General features: G+C 35.8%; 1 protein-coding gene and 1 pseudogene across 1 annotated transcript; both read right to left on the bottom strand.

Moving 5' to 3' along the window:
• Positions 1 to 1,199: 1,199 nt before the first annotated feature.
• Positions 1,200 to 10,506, bottom strand: LOC116128721 (annotated as a pseudogene).
• Positions 10,507 to 12,895: 2,389 nt separating this feature from the next.
• LOC116128720 lies at positions 12,896 to 13,649 on the bottom strand. The gene is made up of 2 exons (XM_031414472.1): positions 13,236 to 13,649; positions 12,896 to 13,078 (listed from the first exon to the last, which is right to left on the bottom strand). Exons 1-2 carry the CDS (start codon positions 13,647 to 13,649, stop codon positions 12,896 to 12,898), a joined length of 597 nt encoding a protein of 198 aa, XP_031270332.1.
• Positions 13,650 to 17,373: the final 3,724 nt, after the last annotated feature.

Below are 17,373 nucleotides of genomic sequence, written 5' to 3'. Positions count from 1 at the left end.
TTTCTTTCTATTTAATCTTTAACATTCTTTAGTTCTTTTTCATGCTCTTATGAATATGTATGCATGTAGATGGCTTCATGCTTATAATTCTTTCTAAATTCACATGTTTAAATGCAATTATGCAATATGGAATGCAAACATGTCATTCTCCACCATCTACAAACTCATCCCAATACAACACATAATCATACTCATATAAACACTTCTCTTTGACATTTCATCAAACAACTTATGTGCACAAAGTAACCCTAATTTGGCTACATTTCTATCTCTTTTCTAAGCCACCAAAAATTGGGAATTAAACCCTCCATATTCAATGCCAAATCTGCCCAAAATATATACTTCAAAATTTCCACTCCAATTCTTCCAAATCTCATCCAAACATTCATCAAACATCCAATACACCAACACAACTACTCATGGGTAAATTATAATCATCATCCAACACCAAATCCATCAACAATTTCTACATATAAGACATATGTATACATAAAAGAAATTCTCTACACCATATCTTAAATCATACATAGGGTAGGATTTACTTACCTTATATAAGAGCAATCCAACACTTTAAAAACCTTCTTTGATCCAACTCCCTTTCTCTTAAATCCTATGAACATAAATCATCAAAATTCAATACTTTGAAATCTAAAACTCACTTCTTAGTGCAAGGATCTTACCTAAAGATGCTTGGGATTGAAAATCCACCCAAAAATACCCAAACTCTATGAATTTCCTTTGAAGAAGAATTGAAGAATTTGAGAGAATATGGAGGTGAAAGTGGCGTGCAAATGGGTGAGAGTGGCATGGGTTTCACCCTTCAATTTGATATAGCCTAAAAATATATATATTAGTTTCCCATTTTGTCCTTGCACTTTCTTTAAAATTCCATCTATTTCCCTTAGTCAATTACCATAATGCCCTCATTTTTATTGCATTCTTCATGAAATTCTATCTCTTTTCACTCCCCACAATTTCAACTAATTTTGAGTGAAAAGACCATTTTACCCTTAATGCAAGTTTAAGGCATTTTCTTCACATTTTCTCAAAATAACTTCAACAAAATCAACTAAGAGTATAAGAACATAAATTAAATTACGTACCTCCATGTGGGCATTACAAAGTCCAACTTCTTTTGCAAGTTTCTGTCGGGATGAGTTTAATTCCTTTTCTCGGCTCAACTGGTACACCATTGATAATCAGAAGTTAAAAGCAAAGGCAATGCATCGCAGGCTCTTAGCTGTCATACCCTTAATAATTGTTCCAATTTGCATTCTTTCTTCACCATCAATGACTTTCATCGCACCACTTCTGTCATAATAATGCGAATGCATGGCTAGTATCATCTCGGTAGCTGCCTTCCAATGTGTGTGAACAACCTTTTTGTTGATCCTGCTCATCAAGACACCACTTCTCTTTTTCTGATCTGAATTAAAGGCCTCTACATGGATTATGTCACAATTTTGTTTTGACACATCCAGGTTCATTTCCAAGTCTAACACAGCCTAGGAAAGTATTGCTTTCTCAGTTTGGACTACCAGATATCTCAGTTGGTGATCTAGAGTTTGACTAATAGACAATACCAATTGTGTTTAGACCAACCTCTTCTTGTAGCAACTCATAAACGTTAGCAGCTATATCCGTATCCTTCATTGCTTCCTTTCCAACCCAAAACCCTAGCACTTTCATTTAATTCAATGTAAGCGTGCCTGCTTTGTCTGACCAAATTGTTGTTGTAACGCCCACACGGAGGTATCTAATTTAATTTATGTTTTTATAGCCCTTAGTTGATTTTTGTTAAAGTTATTTTGAGCGAATATGAAGAAAATGTCTTAAACTTGCATTAAGGGTAAAATGGTCTTCTTACTCAAAATTAGTTGAAATTCTGGGGAGTGAAAAGAGATAGAATTTCATGGAGAATGCAATAAAAATGAGGGCATTTTGGTAATTGACTAAGGGACAAAGATGAAATTTCTAAGAAAGTGTAAGGGCAAAATGGGAAAGTATGCCTATAAAATTAGATATTAAGGGTTTAGTCTTACAAACCCCCTCATTTCTCTTCTTCCACCGCCACTTTCATTCTCCGCTTTCTCTCAACTTTTCACTCAATTTTCCAAGGATTTTTGAGGGCTTTTGAGTGGATTTTGATAAGGTTTTGATACTATGCAATAAGAGGTAAGAATTCTTGCTCTATATATAAGATTTATTTGTGTAGAAGTTGAATTCTTATTAAGTTTATGCTTAGAGTTAAGGGGAAATTTGAGTCCAACAAGAGTAGAGAGTTTTAGTGGAGATTACTCAAGTATAAGGTAAGTAAATCCAACTCAAGTTAAAGTTTAAGAAATCAATTGAGTAGAGATTTCTTTAAGCATGTATATGTTATGATTGTTGAGAAATTGAGATGAGATTGGTGATTATTTATGCTTGTTGTTGGATATATTTGAGTATGAGAAGTGTTTTTGATTGTATGATGATGGATTGAAGTTCGGTTGAAATTGGAAGAGTTTAAGAAATTTTTTGGAGTGTTTTGCCCTGATAGGGATTGCGATGATACAAGAGAGTTTTACTCTCATTTTGGATGGTTTAAGAAACAAGTAGAATTATAGTTAAAGTAGAGTTTGTATCTGCACAATTATTGTTTGATGAAATACCTAAGAGAAGCATGAGTATGAGTAGAAACCTTAATTTTATGCAACATTGCATATTTGCATTTCATGAGTGCATTTAAGTAAGAATTCTAAGCATGAGCCATCCATATGCATATATTTGTATATGTGTAGTAACTTAAGAAAGAATAAAGAATTTTAAGAATAAAACACTTTAAGAATAAAGAGAAAGAAAGAAAAAGCACTAAAGAATTAATGAAAGAAAAAGTGTTAATGAAGAGAAAAGAATAGGTTGTGCGATGGGGAACCGTGAGTGCTAAGAAGAAATTCCCACATACATGCCACCTTAATTGAGTGGCATAAGAAAAAGGAGAATTGTACGACCCGTAAGAGTGTATGTGGATGAGGGTTGTACCAAGAAGAATTCCTACATGCACACCACCTTAATTGAGTGGCCTAAGAAGAAATAAAGAATTTGTATGATCCGCAAGAGTGCATGTAGATGAGGACTATACTCACTCACACGGCCAAGGTTCCGAATCCATGCATCAACCGAGTCCGATTGACAAAGAATAAGAATAAGAAATGAAAGAATAAGAAAAGAAAGAATAAGAAAGAATGAGAATAAGAAAAGAAAGAATAAGAAAGAATGAGAAAGCTTGAACAAGCAAAGAAAATAAAAGAAAAGAAAAACAAGAAAGAAAATAGAAGTTTGAGCAAGCAAGACAAGAAAGAAAAGAAAAGAACAGAAAGAAAAGAAAAGAAAAGAAATAGAATAAGAAATAGAAAGAAGAAAGAAAATGCATTTTTATGCATTATTGCATATGCATTTCATTCATGCCTATTACCATGAATTCCATCATGGTTAGAAAGAATAGAAAGGATAGAAAGAAAGAACAGAGAGAATGAAAGAACATCGAGAATTAGGAAGAAAGAAAGAATAGTAAGAATTAGAAATAGAGAAAGAACTAAGAACGAAAGAAAGAAAAAGAGAATTGAGTAAGGAAATAACCAAAGAAGGAGAAGAGATAAGGGATTTACTTACTGAGCATTTTTGTGCTCACCCCGTTGTTTTTCCATGTTTTGCAGGAAATAGGTAAGCAACGGTCGGAAGGAAGTCGACAAGCGGAGAGAATTGACATTGCTGTCCACTGTTACTAAAGTTTTTGTACTTGTTATTTTGGTATATGTAAAGAATTATATTTTATAAGTAAAGAAAAATTTGGGCCCAACTATTTTTCATATGCTAATTATGTATGTTTTCATTGTATATGTTCTAAAGTATACTAGTAGGAAGAAGTCATTACAATTGCAGTGGATCTCATCGTTTCACAAGCAGAGAGTTTTCTAACCAATGCATTAGATGCCATCATATGCTTCATAGAGTATGCCAGAGTAAGAGTAACAGCTAGAGGCAAACCTTTAGGGATTGCAACCACCACTGTTGTGACTATTGCAGCAATAATTCTTAAAACTGCATTCATTACATCGTCAAACTTTGACTTGCCGTGGTTGAATTCTCTGTCTCCTCTTTCATCTATAGTGTTGCCTGTGAAGTAACAAATCAACATAACAAGAAGGCAAGCACAGCTACTGCCAATCCAATCTTTCCAATATAGGAAGTCAACTTGTTCAGGAAAACTTGCAATGGAGTTGGCTGATCCAAGTCACAGCTAATAGAACTCATCATCTCTCCCCATGCCATTTTCATACTGACAGAAGTGATGAGCATAGAATCATAACCATCTATGACCTTTGTGCCAGAAAGTAAAAAAGGATTCTTGCTGCCATTGATCTCAACATGGTCACTTTCACCAATCATGCTAGATTCATCCAACTTCAGGAAGTGACCATTCAAGAACAACCCATCAACCGGAATTTAACCACTGATCTTCAAACACACAACATCACCCACTAAAACTTCAAAGATTGACATGGCTTAGTGCGTTCCATCTCTCACTACTTCAACTTTTATGTCACCATAAGAAAGCTTTTCAAATTGCCTATTTTGCTTAAAGTTACTCGCAGTAGAGGCAATTACAACAAAAAACACAGCAAGTATAATACTACTGCCATCATACCACCCTTCTTTCAAGCCATCTTCTTTAGTTCCGAAGGCTAGAGAAAGTATTGCATAGACAATAAGTATGATAATGATAGTATCTTTGAATACTTCATAAATAAAACTAAACACGTTTTTTGCATCTGGCTTTTAATAACAGTTTTGACCAAAAGCATTCGTTCTATGTAGAAATTGAGCCTCATTACCTAGGACACCATTCTTTTCGTCGCTTCCAAGAATTGCAGTAACTTGCTTCTTTCCTCTAAGATTATCAAAGATGTCGAGAAAATTAACTCTAGCATCTACCAATAACAATGGCAACATAAGAAAGGGACCGCAAGATTTGTTTGTTGCTATCTTTGATTGTTGATGCTTAATTTTGACACAAATTAATTGCACGTGAGAAATACTAAGCGGACTTAGAAGTCACACGTGATATGGAAATATTCAGTTAAATAAAGGATGAAGATTAATGTTTAAAGTGGTTAAGATGCCCAAGAGTGAATCCTACATCCACTGATATTGTATTAATAAGATAAATAAGTCAGGTCACATTCAGTGAACTGAGTTATAGTTGAGAGAATACAAGAGAGAGAGAAAGAGAGTCTTTTTATAGTGAAATTAGCCGATCCCGCAAGTGAGAGAGAAGTCCCCTATTTATAGTATGATAAATCAAAGTCATGATTACTAATCCTGCAAGTGGGGTGGATACCGTGCAAATCCTTCTCTATGTCCCATTGCTCACTTGCCCGAGTGATTTCCTCAACTTGTGCAAGGATTGGACATGTGGACGATATTCAACCACTCACTAGCTTGGCGCTCACCCACTGCACTGACAGGAACATGCCACTTTCATCATTATGCGATGTGGGTGTGCGCAAACGGTCATAAAACTTTCCCAAATCCTAACCACTCCATGCTGACAAGACATCCGTGTTAGCCCTACCTTTTCAAGCATAACAGAAGTCCTCTAGTTTTTAAGGTTTAAGAATCAAACCTTGAGAACTTCACAGTTATGCCTTGATTTGATGTCCCAAATGACGCCTGGTCGATACGACCTGGCTATAATGAGGTCACAAACATTTTCCTACGAACGACCTTAAATGGTCTCCTTTCACAAGATTGGCGACCCGGATCAGATCCTGTTCAGTGCCATATCGATGTGCCTTTCATCCTAACCAAGGTCAGTGACCTACTTATACTTAACATACTTCTGCCGGAGTCATATCACTTTGCAAATGACATGCGGTAAAGAATGTTCTGAATTGACAACCTCTTCAGATGTTATCCGTTGCGCTTGACAGCTAATTCATTAATGAGGTGTCTTTTATTCTGATAGACATGCCTTGTACGCCATAAATGCTAGCCGTGCGTATTAAATGCAAGCCATGCTGAAATGACATTCTTTATTAGGGCATTAAATGTGGATGGGGGCACATTTAATGCGTTGGAGAGAATTGAGTCGTCACTCGATTATTTCAACGGAGAGACGTGGCAATTGAATTGCTTAAAGCATGACGGTTACACTTTCTCACTGATTTATGACACGTGGTCGTGAAACGGCCAGAAAAGCATTCCGTCCAAATATTGCTCGACTTTGGAAATCCCAATCGCCATTCTCTCTCCTATAAAACCCCAGACTCCCTTGAAGTAATATCACAACACTTACATTTTCTAAGGAAAGCAAGGAGCTCTCTCGAGACCAAACTTCCAATTTTTTAAGTTGGTGCGCATTTTATGCTTCCAAGGAGAAGTTCGATCCCCATAGCCGAGAGAGAAAGGTAAGAAAGATTATTCCAGTGCTTTTCTTTTTTCTGTTTCTAGTGTAGTTAACCAGTCGATAATGGTGAGTTTATGTGAGAAATAGGTTTTTAGGAACCAAGCCATTAGGAGTGGTCCCCAAGGGTTATTAGGGTTTTGCTCTTCCACGTCGTCGTACAAAATTATTGTACGAAGACTAAGTAATCTCCACGTGTCCCCTTTTTTGAGGCCGTAGATGATATGAACCCCACTACGACTAGGTCGGACGAGGGGACAAGCTTGCAGACGCAGGTCGCCCTAATGGGTCCTATGCAAGAGATCCTATCGGTAGCCACCCGAGACAAAATGCAGGAAGTAATAGACCAATACATAATTAGTGTGGACGTTTACCGTTATCGAAGGCATACAACTAAGAATCCACTAGGGGGAATGGCTACGATCTCCGAAGCTATATTTAAGTGCAGCATACTGATTCCCTTTCACCCCTATATCAGGTCGATCCTTGACCACTTTGAGGTCGTACCTTTGCAACTGATGCCTAATGCATATATCATAGCCATGGCTATGTATATCGCGTGCATCAAGTATGGCCTCGGCCAACTGACTACGCTGCAGCTTGCCTGTGCATACTATTTAAAGAAGAGCAAGGACAAGGATTCCTACTACCTCTCAAGGCGACCCACGATCGAGGGAGGCATTCACAATTACCCCAGCAATGTTGGGGCATACAAAACCAAGTTTTTCTTTTTTCATTACAACGGTATCTGCCGTTTTAGGAAACCGAGTAGGTTTTCCCCTGATTGTACTTGGTGAATTTTTTCCTTCTTTTTGGCTACGTTTTCTAACGATCTTTGTTGCCTCTTCGCAAGAAACAAGTTGACCAGGCTAACAGAACTTTCCAACATCAGCTGAATAGTTTCATTTGGTAACCTGCTAGATTACTGTCGCGATGTGAAGCGACTCGTGACAACCGTGAACTTGCAAAAGTACGGTTTCTTTAACTCTAGAGCGACCTTGGAACCCCTACTTCGTAACTGCCCGCGATCCCTTTAGATTTTATTTTTACATATAACAAACATTTAGCTGATTGATAACTGTATGCAGCGGGCATGCCGCCCAGAGTGTTGAGGTTATTGAGAGAGAGAATGTTTGTCTTTCCCAGGGTCGACGCCTTGGGACCAGTAGAGACTGGCCCCAATGACATCCTTGTTGAAAGAACGCAAGCTGGGGCGCAACCACCCCCCGACCAACAAATCGAAATTGCTCAACCAGCAGCTGCTTGCCCAAAGCAGAAAACCATCGGCTAGAAGACCAAGAAAAGAAGGGTGCTGCGGCCCAAAGAGTCAGAGTCTGAGTCGGAGGTCTTGGGGGTGCAGCCTGAGAGGTCGCAGCCTTATGAGGCTCTTCGCACCGAAGGGAGCTCAAGACGCGACACTAGAGTCGCGATTCTCCTGAGCCATTCGCACAGGGGGCAGACCGCGACTTTTAGGAGAAAAGAAGGCAAAGGCCCAGTTGGAGAGATGCCCTAAGCTACAAGAGCCGACACCCCGGTGCTAGACTCCATGGTAAAGCTTCCAGAGTACCTTTAACTGGTGGTGTTTGAAAGAACAACATGCATGAAGAGTGGTGGAAATAAAGATTGAAAGCACGAAAGGTTGGATTCATAGGATACGAAAATTTCAAACCAAGTGTAAGAAACTTATACGTTCTCCTTTGCTTTGGGTTGATGAAGACAAGACTCAAAATGATGAGACCTCCACACTTTAACACCACCTTGAGAGAGTTAGAGAGTGGCCGTGGCTAGGGAGAGAGCTTTTAGTTTGCTTGTGAGTGGACAAAGTGAATAATGAACTAAAATGCAACCATTTGCATTTATATATACTTGGGCAATTTTGCAATTATTTGTTTTTCATTTCTATGCCCCAATAAAATCTTATTTTAAAAGGTGCCCATGAATTTATTATTTTACCCATTGAATAATCAATATTATTCAACGGCCTATGTAAACTAAACTAGTTTACATTAAGAACCCATAAATTTACCCTTTTACCCTTTAACTATTAAAAGGCTATTTTCGTTCATCTCATTAATCTTAACGCTTTAAGATATAATAATTAAATATAATTAATTATTGCTTGACCATTTTAACCCTTAAAATGTCACAAACAATTTCCTATGTAACTATTACCATAGAAATCCCGTCATTACCCTTGGAAGGTGCTAGCCCTCTCCGGATAATCATTTCACTCTCTCATCCTTCTCCAACTTCTTAAGGCTATTGGTGTGACCATGTAGATCCACCGTGAATTAGCCTTGAGTCGATTTTGGATGAATCTGAGAACCTATCCAGAGGCCCAACAACTATGGTAAACATCTAGCAATATGCCATAGTCCCTAAACCATGATGAAGAAATACTTCATCAAACCCATTTTAGATCATATGTACCATGCAGGTAAAATCCTTCCATTGATATATCCTGATCGAGCACGGATTCATGGAACGTCAAAATCCTAAACTCGATCTTCTATTGAATCGCCGATCAATATGTCCGGAACTCATCATCACAAACTTGCTTTTGTATGACTAATAATAGACTCTGGCCAGATATTTTGATTTTCGACATTTATCGACGTTCGTCCAGGAATTTGAATCTGGATGGAGTTAGCGGTACTCCTTATCCTTATTTCTCTGTCAATAGATCCCCTCTTGACCATCGTTCGTTTCCGCATATGAACAACGCATGGCCAAATAGGCTTTATTGTACGAAACATGATTAGTCTCATACTTATACACCATATGAACCATACGCATCTGTATCAAATCTGACTACAATGTTTCAAGTCAAAGGATTACATTGTGCACTAATATAACCAAATGATAAATCATTGACTACATGCTTTTCCAAGTGATTTGTCGTTACTCGGTCACATTCGAAAAACAGTTCACCAACCGCTAATCCATACTAATGTCCTAGTGACATGACTATCATCGCCATCCGTACTTATATCAACTCATGATATCTTTCGGAAGCATCCAGTATGCCTACTATGCAATATAGTTGCCCAACTTGTATTGCTTCCATAGGGAACCCTGAATCATCTGGACTATTCATATGCGTACTTTATTTTAAATGCATGACTGAATAAAGGAAGCAATTTACATATATGAATTGAAGAACACTTTCTTCTTTTATTTATGATATATAGATACAAGACAAAATGCTCTGAAACCGACAACACGAATGGTTTCTAGTGCATACACTAATATACACTAACAAACTCCCACTTGCACTAAAGCCATTCGATGTTGTATTTCATACCCATGTTCTCAAGATGATGGTCCAATTGCTTCAGTGTCATCGCCTTAGTTAGTGGATCAGCTACATTTTCTGCTGAAGGTGTCTTCAAAATTATAATCTCTCTAGCTCCAACGAATTCTCTCAAAATGTGATCCTTACATTGAATGTGTTTGGACTTTTGGTGTGCCCTTGGTTCTTTTGCCTGTGCAATAGCTCTAGTATTGTCACAGAACATGCTTATCGAGTAAGCCATGTTTGGAACCGCACCAAGTTCAATTACGAATTTTTGCATCCAAACAACCTCTTTCGCTGCTTCTAAAGTAGAAATATATTTAGCTTCTGTAGTGGAGTCAACTGTGGTTGTCTGTTTACAACTTTTCCAACTAACTGCACTTCCATGACATATAAAAATGCACCCTGATGTAGACTTTCTATCATCAATATCTTATTGGAAATCAGAATCTGAGTATCCTTGAATGTTTAACTCTGAACATCCATAACTTAAAACTAGATCCTTAGTTCTTCTCAAGTACGTAAGGATCGATTTTACAACCAACCAATTTTTCTCCCCTGGATTTGACTGATATTTGCTTGTAACACTTATGGCATAAGCTATATCAGGTCTTGTACATAGCATTGCATACATTAAGCTACCTATGACAGACATATAAGGCACATTACACATTCGCTGCTGCTCTTTATCGGTCTTTGGACCCATCTCCTTGGAAAGATGAAGACTACGAGTGAAAGGCAAGAGACCTCTCTTAGAGTTCTCCATGCTAAATCTTTTTAGCATTTTCTCTATGTACAATTTCTAGGATAATCCAATTACCCTTTTCATTCTCTCTCTATAGACACAGATGCCAAGGAGATAGGTCGCTTCTCCTAGGTCTTTCATCAAGAAGGTTTTGGACAACCAAACCTTAACCTCTGTCATCATGCCTATATCATTTCCCATCAAAAGTATGTCATATACATATAATATGAGAAACGTGATGGCATTATCTTTAACCCATTTGTATACATAGGGCTCATTCGGATTCTTGACAAAACCAAATCATTTGATTATTTCATCAAATCGAATGTTCCAGCTTCTTTAAGCTTACTTCAATCCATAAATGGATCGATGCAATTTGCATACCTTATGTCTTTCAGCAAAGGATACAAAACCCATCGATTGTTCCATGTCGATGTTTTCCCCAATAAACTTATTGAGGAAAGTTGTTTTGACATCCATCTACCAAATTTCATAATCATGGTATGTTGCGATGGCTAGCATTATACGGATGGATTTAATCATAGCTACAGGCGAAAAGGTTTCCTCATAATCCAATCCTTGTTTCTGAGTATAACCTTTCACCACCAGTCAAGCTTTGAAGGTTTCTACCTCCCCATCCTTGCCAACTTTTCTCTTGTAGACCCATTTGCAACCTATAGGAACTATTCCATCTGGTGGATCCACAAGTGACCATACTTGATTGGCATGCATTGATTCTATCTCAGAATCCATCGCTTCTAGCCATTTTCCTAAATCTCTATCTAGTATTGCTTCTTTGTAGCTTCTAGGATCATCACCATGATCATCTACTCCCACTAAGTAAGATTCAAAATCTTGCTCATGTAGGCAACCATATCTCTCTAGAGGTTTTGATATTCTAGAAGACTTTCACATTGGAACAATAATATCTGATACTGAGGTTCGCTAAGTGGATGTTCCATCTTCAGTAATCTCGGTTCTTGACTCTTCGAACCCTTCCTTGAGTTCAATATTTCTTCCAACACTGCCTTCCTCCAAGAACTTGTTCCCAAGGAAGCGCCCATTTCTACTTATCCAAACTCTTTGATCACTTGGGAAGTAAAAGTAATATCCTAAACTATCTTTAGGATATCCAATGAACCGACCCTTCTCGGATTTAACATCCACCTTATCAGACTTAACTAATTTAACATAAGCTGGACAACCATAAATCTTCATATAATTCAGACTTGGACGTTTTTCATACCATATCTTATACGGTGTTTTCTGGACAGTTTTAGACATAACCCTATTAAGGATGTGCACAGCGGTCTGGAGAGCGTACCCCCACAGAGACATTGGTAAGTCTGTAAAACTCACCATCGATCGTACCATATCCAATAATGTATGATTTCTCATTTCAAACACTCCATTAAGCTGGGGTGTATAGGGAGGAGTCAATTATGAGATGATCCCATTTCTTTTAAGAACTCTTGAAACTCTGTACTCAAGTATTCACCCCCATAATCTGATCATAGTATTTTAATACTCTTTCCAGTTTGATTTTCTACTTCATTCTTGAATTCTCTAAATTTTTCAAAGGATTCATATTTGTATTTCATCAAATACAAATACCCATATCCTGACATATCATCTGTAAAGGTAATGAAGTATTCAAATCCTCTCCTAGCTAAAGTACTGAATGGTCCACACACATCTATATGTATGAGTTCTAATAGTTCTTTAGCTCACATTCCTTTACTCTTAAAGGGAGACTTGGTCATCTTTCCTTGGAGACATGATTCACAGGTTGGATAGGGTTCAAAACCAATGAGTTTAGGATCCCACTTTCTCCAAGCTGTACTAATCTTCTCTCTCCTATATGACCCAATCTATGATGCCATAGAATTTTAGGATTTGATTCAAATCGAGTTCTTTTATTAGAAATGGTATTGATTTAAGCATAGTCATTTATTTCTAAGACATGCAAACCATTCGTATTCATAGCTTTACCAACTAAAACATTTCCAAAATGTATTGAATATTCATTTTCATTAAACATTACATAGTAACCTTCTTTACACAAAGCAAAAATAGAAATGATGTTTCTGGTGGCCTTTTAAAAGTACAACACCTTAAATAAATTCAAAACATGCCCTAAAGGTCATTTTAGTAGGCAAGCCCCCATGGCCTCGGCTACAACTCGTGCCCCATTTGCCATCCTTAAAATGATCTCGCCCTTTGTTACCTTAGAACTATTCTAAAGTACCTGCAAAGACATACAAACATGAGATGTTGCTGCTAAATCTAATATCCAGGAATGACTATCTGAATTAACCCTTAATTCATATGCAATAATAAGACATTGGTTCGTACCTGGTTTTCCTTTACCTTTCCTCAGACTGTTCAGGTATTGAGGACAGTTCCTCTTCTAGTGTCCATCTTCTCTATGGTGGAAACATTTTCCCTTTACATTGGCCTTCCTTGCCTTTGCCACTGGCTTCTTGAAGCTCTTATTCTTGGGTCCAACTTTTGGACCTTTCTTTGGTTGCTTTTTGGGTCCTTTTAGTAGCCCTGCTGGTGGAGGCGGCAAAGACATCCTCTTGTCCTTTCCCTTTCACATTTTGCCTGTGAAATTCTTTAAGCTCATTTAGCAATTCAGAGAGGTTTCGTTCAATCCTATTGAGATTGTAGTTAGTTATAAATGGTTTATAACTTGGAGGGAGGGATTGTAGAATCAAATTCACTTTGAGGCGGTCTGGCATGACCACCCCATATCCATCCAGTCGACCTAATCCAGTGATCATCTTAAGAGTATGATCATCTGGAGGTACCCCTTCCCTCAACTTCATGCTAAAGACGGATGCACATAACTCATACTCAACCACTTTTGGATTTTCACTATACAACTCTTGTAGAGCTGTGAGGATATCATAAGCATTTGAAACCTTTTCATGCTTAGCTTGAAGTTCTTTATTCATTGAGGCTAGCATGTAACTTCTAGCCCTCCTACTATCCTCTCTCCACTTTTCAAAAGCATCAAGCTCAGCTTGTGGAGCATCTGATTCAATATCAAGTGGAAGAGGTGCTTCCAGGACATAAGCAATCCTTTCAAAATCTAGAACAATTCTAAGATTTCTTAGCCAATGCTTAAGGTTAGGTCCGGTTAACATGTTATTATCCATTATCCTTAGGAGAACATTGTTGGCCATTTTTCGATTATATATCACAAAGATGAAACTGCAAAGAAAAATAATTTTATTAGCGTCTTGTAATCTTTTAAACCTTTTAATGCATAATCAAATTAGCTCCCACTATTTTATTCGAGTCTTACACTCCCTTAAATAGGATCCGAAAATTTTCGTTGGATTAAATTTCTTAGTGGGGAATCAATTTTTTATTAAATTCAATTAACCTCACATAATAGAATTCTTGGTTAATTAAGTCTAATAAGTAGGAAACTATTTTCCTTTTATATCACTATATAAGGTTTGATTCATATTCCTTGTCTTAGCTTCGGTTACCTCACATAATAGAATTCTTGGTACCCTATGCTAGTTAAATCCGAACCATTGTGCTTTCTTAGGATGACATTTTCATCATGTCCTCACATAATAGAAATCTTGGTCAACGTAAAAATATCCATCCAAGAACAAGATCAACTTAATTCTATGATATAAAGATTATATCCCTCACATAATAGAAATCTTGGGATACTAAAATTTATATTAAAGAATTTAGCTATCCCACAATGAGAGACTTGGATTTAATAATTTTAATTTGGGGAGATTTAGGTTTAACCTTAGTTAATTAATTTTTTTTTTTTTTTAACATGTCATTTTTAATTAACTATTCATACATATCACATATATGCATAAATTAAAGCATGTGGGTTGATCATGGGGCTTTTCGAAAATACATCCTAAAGGCAAACTATTTACCCTACTACTATATCTCTGATTGGATCATCATCCGGATGCTCTTCAAGTTCCCGCCTAGCCGATTCAATTACAAATTGGATCTTAGGCACACAGGCCCAATTAAAATAAATAAATAAAATTTAATTATTATAAGCCATTTAATAAAAGAATACTACAAACACTTTTGAATATTTTTGAAAACTAAATGGCACCTATGATCAATCCTCTAATCTAATATTCATCCATCTCATAAATAAATATTGAACATTCATACCAAATATAATAAACAATTATTTAAAGGCAAGAATATAAACAATTATTTAAAATATATATATATATATATATATTCATGTGATAATTTAATCATAACTTTTGGGCATGCAACAATTACACATTTCAAAGGAATCATTACACAAACACTTTTGTCATATTCCACCCAAAGATATAATAATGAATTCATTATTTAATTATTAACATCATTTCAATACTTTTCACAAAAGTCATGCATGGCATAGATAAATGGGTTTTATTACTTCAAGAGTAATCATTCTATGACACAAGTTACTTTTAACTAAAGTAATATTTTTTATGACTCATTTATCTTCTTAAAGACAATCATATCATCTAGCATCATCAATTTTTAAAACCATAAAAAAAACCAAATTATTACATTTCAAAAATATAATAATTTATGCCATGCAATGATGCATTATAAGATAATTTAATCAAATTAAACATCATACATTAAATTACCACCATCATATATACATAATATCACAATTCATCATATGAATTAATAATCCATAACTTTATGCTAACATCAAATTCCACCACTAAACACTTGCAATATTTGCATACACTTCATACAAAATACAAACTTTAATCATATTGAAGGATAACACATTTAGCATGTCAAAGCATAAATCATTTAATCAAAGTCATGGAAATGAACATGCATGAACATTTCTTAATACATCTCATGCAATAACCATCATCCAAGCATACATTTAGACCCTTTATGGAACAACTTCCAAAACACATTACAAACTTATTTATTAAAACAAGAATCAAATGAACAAAAAACATGCATGGCCGAATTTAGCAAGAAAAATTCTATGTACTAATCAAGGCATGCATGAACACTTTTGTCACCATAAATAGTATATATAAATTAAACATATAATGATTCTTGCATGTTTCAAATTAAAAAATCAAAAACATCTTTATACATTTTATGTCATGGCCAAATCTCATTCCAAGAAAAAACCAATAAACATTTCATTATCTTATTACTAGGCCAAAACAAGAACATGCATGTCACTTTCATACATGATAAACACAAGAACACTTGGAAAATGCCATTTTTGCTTATAAATTCGACATGCAAGGAGCTTTTTACCTCTGATACCATTTTAAAGAACAACATGCATGAAGAGTGGTGGAAATGAAGATTGAAAGCATGAAAGGTTGGATTCATAGGATACGCAAATTTCAAACCAAGTGTAAGAAACTTATACCTTCTCCTGTGCTTTGGGTTGATGAAGACAAGACTCAAAATGATGAGACCTCCACACTTTAACACCACCTTGAGAGAGTTAGAGAGTGGCCATGGCTAGGGAGAGAGCTTTTAGTTTGCTTTTGAGTGAACAAAGTGAATAATGAACTAAAAGGCAACCATTTGCATTTATATATACTTGGGCAATTTTGCAATTATTTGTTTTTCAATTCTATGCCCAAAATCTTATTTTAAAAGGTGCCCATGAATTTATTATTTTACCCTTTGAATAATCAATATTATTCAAGGGCCCGTGTAAACTAAACTAGTTTAACAACCCATAAATTTACCCTTTTACCCTTTTACCCTTTTACTCTTTAACTATTAAAAGGCTATTTTCGTTCATTGTAATATCCCACTTGAGGTACGTATTTAAGATTTGTTGTATTAGTTAAAAGTTTATTGTTTTAACTTAAATTGAGTTTGTATGTGGAGTTGGTTGAATTGTTGCCTTGAAATGGGTTGAGTTTTGGTGAAGTTGGAAATCCAATCTTCGCCGGGGGGAAGAAGAAGCTTCGCCGCGGCGAGGAGGAGAAGTGGCACTACGGGTAGGTTCTGCCCTATTTCGCCTATTTAGGGTATTAGAATTTGATTTCAAATTTTCAATTTGAAAATAAGTTTTAGAATAATAGGATTTGAATTTGAAAATAAGTTTTTGTTGAATATGATTTGAATTTGAAAATGTGTTTGTTATATTATTTAAATATTATATTAGAGTTTAATAAATTATTGAATAATTGTGTAGTATATTATTTCAAAAATGATTTTAAGGTATAATATTTTGGTGCATTTTATTAAAAAAAATTTATTATTTGATTCTAAAATTTTTTAATTTACATTTAAATAATATTAATTAGTTGTTCCGTATTTTTTTATCACTAAATTAAAAACAAATTCTCCATAATAATTTTACCTACTAATACAATATCTAAAAATAGGACATTAATACATATTTAAATTAATAATACGAAGTTACTAATAATCATTCCTTAGAATCCTTGTACACCTCCGTTCCATTAACAATTATGACATGGATTCATGTTGTGCCCACATAGCATTAGTTATACAAAAATGCTACAGATATCGAGATTTTTACACCGAAATATTATACCGCCTACGTGTCCCTCGATTCACACCAGCAAACCAGACACGTTTCACGTTATTTTTTTTTTTAGTGAACGGTCGTTCATCAAATATAGACGGTCGTTCACTTACATGGATTTTCATCCATATTATATGGACAAGGGTCCATTTACTACGGACGGACCATGAATAAAAAATTCTTATAAAAATTAGGGACGGCCGTTCATAGGTTATGGACGGTTGTCCCTAAATATTGGACGGGTGTCCATTTGTCCATTAACAATTCTTTTTAAAACATTAAAAAAATTTAGGGATGGCCATCCCTTCATTTTAGATGGGTGCCCGTAAATA

This window comes from Pistacia vera, unplaced genomic scaffold, assembly GCF_008641045.1.
Source record: "Pistacia vera cultivar Batoury unplaced genomic scaffold, PisVer_v2 Contig202, whole genome shotgun sequence".
NCBI classification, from domain to species: Eukaryota; Viridiplantae; Streptophyta; class Magnoliopsida; order Sapindales; family Anacardiaceae; genus Pistacia; species Pistacia vera.
This window is presented reverse-complemented; position numbering and strand designations above follow the sequence as displayed.